Source organism: Arachis ipaensis, chromosome B1, assembly GCF_059453495.1.
Source record: "Arachis ipaensis isolate K30076 ecotype BB chromosome B1, ASM5945349v1, whole genome shotgun sequence".
Classification (NCBI taxonomy): Eukaryota; Viridiplantae; Streptophyta; class Magnoliopsida; order Fabales; family Fabaceae; genus Arachis; species Arachis ipaensis.
In genome coordinates, this window is record NC_142436.1 from 17,096,564 (window position 1) to 17,102,858 (window position 6,295).

At 34.3% G+C, this 6,295-nt stretch overlaps 1 protein-coding gene across 1 annotated transcript; it reads right to left on the reverse strand.

The window, feature by feature from the left end:
• Positions 1-2,092: 2,092 nt before the first annotated feature.
• Positions 2,093-4,183, reverse strand: LOC110269962 (serine/threonine-protein phosphatase 7 long form homolog). Its single transcript, XM_088502577.1, has 5 exons — positions 4,121-4,183; positions 3,135-3,556; positions 2,833-3,018; positions 2,641-2,728; positions 2,093-2,563 (listed from the first exon to the last, which is right to left on the reverse strand). Exons 1-5 carry the CDS (start codon positions 4,181-4,183, stop codon positions 2,093-2,095), a joined length of 1,230 nt encoding a protein of 409 aa, XP_088358703.1.
• Between the last annotated feature and the right edge of the window lie 2,112 nt (positions 4,184-6,295).

The window sequence follows — 6,295 nt, forward strand, 5'->3', positions numbered from 1 at the left end:
AACTATGTTTGGAACATTTTAAAAAATCTTTATATTCAAAATCAAATGTTCGAAATTTTAAATCCAAATTCACAAATAAAAGGGGAAAAGAGATTGAACAACTAAAGTCTAAAACCCTCTGTTTTGGAATATTTAAATTACAAATTTTGAGAACGTACACAATTAGAAAAAAGAAAATTAAGCACCTGGGCTAGTTCTGTTTAAAAAGTTATTATATCTAATATTAAATTGTTTAGTGTTTGTAAAACTAAAATGATATTAGATAGACATAATATTATTTTTGAGTATTATTAGTAATTTTTAATATCTAGTGCACATAGTGAAAGTAACACGTATATAAAAGGTTAATTCAAAAAATTTTGATATTATATGTTTATTAGTCTATTAAATAGATAATCGTAAAATGTTGGATATATTTATTGAACATTATTAGAATTTTTTAGTGTTTTATCTATTTTTTAAATGCTACATGTTTTTAGACAGGAAAAACAAAAAAAATTCCCAAAAACAATTTGAGGCTCATTTTTTGGCAAATGAAGAAGTTCATGGAGTAACACCATGAAATGGAGGCATAGCAAAATATTGCACTGCTATGGTTCAGTGGCAAAACGTAACTTACGTTTTGTGTTTATTTATTTTTTTTGAATTTTAAAATATACTAAACGTAGCTTACGTTTTGGGTTTTCTTTTTTTTTTTTTTTCAATACTAAACGCAAGTTGCGTTTTACTATGTTAGAAAAAGAAAAAAATTTTTGAAGCCCACAAAACGCAGGTTGCGTTTTGTTAGGGTCAGAAATTTTTTATTGGAAGCCCCAAAACGCAAGTTGCATTTTGTACACAAAATAATATTTAAATCCACAAGTTTGCCTATAAATATGAAGTCCGGTGATGTTCATCTTCATCTTCACTTCTCCTCTTGTTTTTTCTTGCATAAAGTCCTTAGAGAGGTGTTTTTTTGGCAGATAACTGTGTCAAAAAAATAGAGTTAGTTAAGGCTGAAGTTATGGAAGGTGTTGCAAACTTGCGAGTATATTATAACGGTGAGGTTGTAACAAACACACATGAAGGAGTCACTTTTGTTTGTGAATATCCATTGTCATTTGCCATTCCATGTACCATGGATTTTGTCGAGTTGCAAAATGGTCTTTGTAATAACATTCAAAGCCACATTTTGAAAAGGGTGAGCAATCTTTTATACAGAAGTCCTGTGCAAGTATTTGGTGGCTTAATACAGTTTCAAATAATGCCCATCACTGACGATGCCAGTATGCAGCAGATGTTGTATATTTATCAACAAACCCGATCTCACGTGCCGATGATAGAGCTATACGTTGAGTTTGAACAGCAGCCGGGGATGAGTATGGTCGACGACGAGATCAATGTTGATGAGCTCGGGGATATAGATTGGGAAGAAGATAATAATGACAGTGAAGACGAATTCGAGCTAACTATGAAGTCGATGACAAAAACGCTGACGGAGACTTGGCAGGCAATCCGGCGGTGCAAGATGAAGCAAATGCGATTGTAAGCCAGCACCCGTTTGGTGTTCCATCTTTTATGCAGACTCTAGATCTCGAAGCCATGCATGCTCCGGAATTTTCTGAGTATGCAAATACAGGTATGTCATAATTATTAACTGAAGTTTTCTATAGTGCTTATTTTATTTGCCTTGTCTGACTGATGGCGGTGCGCATGTCGTAGGTGAAGGCAATGTTGCGGCGGAAGATGGCGAGTTTAGTGTCGGAATGGAATTTGGTTCGAGAGAGTCGGTGATATCTGCAATCAAAAGCTACACCATCTCTAGAGGAGTTGATTACACTGTGTATGAGTCTGAGCCGCAGACATTCTATGCGAAATGCAAGGGGTATGGTGCAGGGTGTGACTAGCTTATCCGAGCTAGCTTGATTCGAAAAAAAGCTTGTTGGGAGATCAGGAGATACAATGACAAGCACACGTGCACCATGGGCACGATTTCACAAGATCATGCCAAGTTGGACTCAGACACAATTGCAGATGCCATTAGGCCATTGGTCGAAGCAGACCCCTCGATAAAGGTGAAGTCTGTTATTGCAGAAGTTCAAGGCAAGTTCAACTATTGCTCATGAGGCGGGACTTGCTGCTGAGGACCAGCTGCGTCTTCCTGTTGCTGCTGTGGTTCATCGGCGCCAGCCTCTTCACCTGCAACTCTATCTGACAGTCGCAGGTGAATCCTATACTGCTGTGTGTACCACTCATAGTACACTGGGAGAGGATGAAAGTCAATAATCTCCTCGCCTAATTGCAATGTGTTATAGCGGTCAGATCTCCACCTGTTAACCCATTGACTGTAAATCTCTCTCCAGTCATGGTTCTGTGCTCCTGTCAACCGCTTGCAATGATCACGACCAAGGTCGAACGCCGGGCCTGGTGGAAGCTGTTGCATCTCGAACTGTCGCCTAACTCGGTCTGTCGGGTGCCATTCTATGCACTCGAAGGACACTAGCGGCGACTGCGTGGAGCACATAACCAACTGAGCAGCGAGGACATCCGGAACCCACACTCCCATATACGGCCGCCATATAAACTGCACATTAGTTACCAAGAGGCCTATTAGAAAAATTAACTGAATAAAAACATTGGACATTAATGGTTACAACTTACATCGTCAACTCCCATGTCGTCGAGTCCTCGCCTAAAATGCGCAGTAGGCCTCCGGATATATCGTGTATGTCGGCGCCAATGGCTCCACCTAACATAAAAAAACAATAACAATATTAATAAGAATAACAAATTAATAATAATAATAATAACAATAATAATAACAACAACAACAATAACAATAAAAAACAATACCTTCGCGCAAGTGGAATACCGACGTCGCCGAGCTGATCGCGGGGTATAGGTGCCAGGAGCGGCATACGCTCCCACGCCCAAACAAAAAGCAGTATCAGTGGGCCGTCCATCTCTTTACAGTTGTATCGTGAAGCACGACACAACGATCTGTATAAGTGCGCCAGACTGACTGCCTCCAACTGTATTCTGAAATCCGGTGGAAATCTCGAAGTAGCGGTAGAAACTTCGAATTCAATGAAGTGGTCGACTTATCCGGAAACACTACTGTTCCGAGCACGCAGAAAATGTGCGCCCGGACGTACCGCTCAACAAACTCCTGAGTGTCACAAGGATCAGTGTCTCTGCACCTTCGGACCCATGCGAGATTAACCTTCCCTAACACGTGATTTTCTGGACCGGGCTCCCGACCAAAACAGGCAATGCAGTTCTCCACCAAAAACTGGTGACTGCTATCTGATCTACCGGTAACAGCCTCCCCATTAATCGGGAGACCAAGAATATAGCTCACATCTTCCAACGTCACTGTCACTTCACCGACCGGAAGATGAAACGTGTGAGTCTCCGGCCTCCAGCGTTCCACCAAGGCACTCAGTAGTGCAGCATGACCTCTCATTTCGCCTACTCGCGAAACATGTTGAAACCCAGTTAATGCTAGTGCCTCTGCCGCTACCTCGTTAAAAGTATCTGGCAGATCGAGTTTTTTGGGCAACAAATTCCTGATAGCCTGCGATAAATAAAATAATAATTATTAAATTCTAAATAATAATCATAAATTATTAAAAAATGATAATAAATTATTAAAAAAATAATAAATATTTATTTACTATTAGAAAATAATAATAATTATTATACAATATTCTATTATGGGTAACATTCATCATCATCATCATAATAATAATAATAATAATAATAATAATAATAATAATAATAATAATAATACGGTAATTAAATAGTATTGTTACTACTATTATTATCTTAAAAAATAATTATTATAATAACAGTAACAACATAATAATAATAATAATAATAATAATAATAATAATAATAATAATAATAACTATTTCATGACTACCGTATGATAAAACACAACTATTTTTAATATAATAGACATGATAATAATAATAATGCCGGTATGATAAAACACAACTACTATTCATATCATAGACATAATAATAATAATAATAATAATAATAATAATAATAATAATAATAATAAGTTAAATATATCACTACAGAATATAAAAATAAAAATATTTATTTATCATAAACTTAAATAAAAAATTACTCACCAATTGAGGATGATTCAAATATTCAATAATGTGTTCTTCTGGTAAAGTAAAATTACGAACCATTTTTCTTTTTTTACTAAATAAAATCCCAAACCTTCACTAATTCTTCCTCTTCACAAACTCACTCCCTTTCACCCTTAACCCCACCCTTTTACTCTCAAAACTCACTTACAGCATGTAATATGAAAGGGAAGCATGTAACATGAAAGGGAAGCATGTAACACAAAAGGAAAGCGGCCTGCGTTTTGATTTTTATAGGTAGGCTCCACCACCACTCTCCTTCACATGTATCACACATGCAGATGAGGAGACTGCCAAACACAGGTTGCGTTTTGCTGTGCACCTGCCAAACGCATCTTACGTTTTGGAGGTTCGAGGTGTTGGCATGCAAAGAGCACAGAGACACGTTTTGAAATTGGGTTCTCCTCCCATGCCAAACGCAAACTGCATTTTGCAGAGCATGCAGTTTTTTTTAAATCATCTCGGTCAAAACGTAACATGCGTTTATTGCTGCACATCACGTTTTTCACTTCCATAAATAAATTAATTTCTGACAATTTGAAACCCGAGTAAACTTTTTATTAGGGACATCGAAGACAAGAAAGTAGAGACTTTATACTTCATATCTGCCCAGAGATGCTTTCATCAAAATAGGAAAAAAATGAATTGTAATTTGGAAAACTATATGTTATTTTTTAAAAACAGATGTTAGAAATATCTATTTAATTCATATATAATAGGTATTTGTAAACATTTCAACAGTTTCTTTGAAGAAAAATGAAAGTTCATGTTGTTATTACATATAATTTATTCCACATAACTTATTATAAATTGTGTTTAATGATAAATTCACATATGTCTTGGTTATATTTTATTATTGTTTTCTTGTGATTTTTTGTCAAAAGAAAAATAATTTTTAAAATATTTTTTTACTAATTCTTTGATGTTACCAAAAAAGGTTGGGTGTTTCTCTTAAAATGTTTGTGTATTTCATTTCTAAATTTCTCCCAAAATGTTTGTATGTAGGGTTGGCAATTCATACTCTATCTGTGCGTACTTAATTCGGACTAATTTGTTCGGATAAGGTAGGCTACCTGACCTGCTGCGGATAAGATAGAGATCGGTTTGGGTATGTCTACGGGTATGGTAGGGTATGGATTTAAGGTATATCCTACCTTACCTTATCATAATGAGGAGATGAGAGTTGAACTCACAACCTCTCTCATGTAATAACTTGCAATAAGTAAGCAACTACTAAACTAATTAGTTAATTTAGTAATTTAGAGTATTTATATATTTATAATAATATATATTTGTAATTTTATGTTGGATTTCTTTAAGATTTTATTATTTTTAATTTTAATTTGAATTTAGTTTTTTATTTTTTATTTTATTAATATGTATAAAATTTAGAATGATTAAATTTTATATTTGCTTTGAAAAATTGATATTTTTGCGGGTAAAATAGGATAAAGTAGGGTTTAAAACTTTAAGGTACGGATAAGGTTAAGGTTGAAAGATTCTCAACCCAAAAATACAATAAGATAGAGTTTTAATAAAATTTTTAACTCTCAGGTAAGGTTAGGGTAAGGTCCAAACCCCTACCCTACCATACCCATTCCCAGCTCTATTTGAATTTTTTCTTTAAAATTTTTCTATGTTTATCATAATTTTTTTTTTATATTTTTCTTTAAAAATTTGTACTTTTACGGTTTTACCTTTAAAGTTTAAACACAGAAATTTTTTTAACATTGACTAGCAAACTGAAATAATTAACGCCCAAACACGAAAATAACCAACCATAAATAGATAATAAATAACTTCTAGCAAACACAAAAATAACAAACACTGAACACAGGAATTTATAGAACTCAAACAGAAATTTCTAACAAAAATAAATTGTTAAACTCATAAGAAACAAATTGCGATAACACAAATTAGAGATCAAAACTAACTAATAAACTAAACTAACACACTAATAAATCAGAATTAACTAATTAGACAAAGATCAAAGCTCTTGCATCTGAGTTGTTTGACAGAACAGAACCAATTCGCTTTGATTTATATCACTTCAGCTAGACAGCTACAATCATCCATTGTTATATAGTGAAATTGAAGATTGATTACCATGAAGAGAAATATAAAATTCATATGCAATTATCTTTATATAAAATT

Bases quoted from the DNA above. Each gene is read 5' to 3' on its own strand.
- LOC110269962 (XM_088502577.1), bottom strand. From the start codon at position 4,183: ATGGTTCGTAATTTTACTTTACCAGAAGAACACATTATTGAATATTTG. The intron at 3,019-3,134 runs GTACGTCCGGGC...ACCGGATTTCAG, and splicing joins ACTCAGGAGTTTGTTGAGCG to AATACAGTTGGAGGCAGTCA. The intron at 2,564-2,640 runs GTAAGTTGTAAC...ACTAATGTGCAG, and splicing joins ACGACATGGGAGTTGACGAT to TTTATATGGCGGCCGTATAT.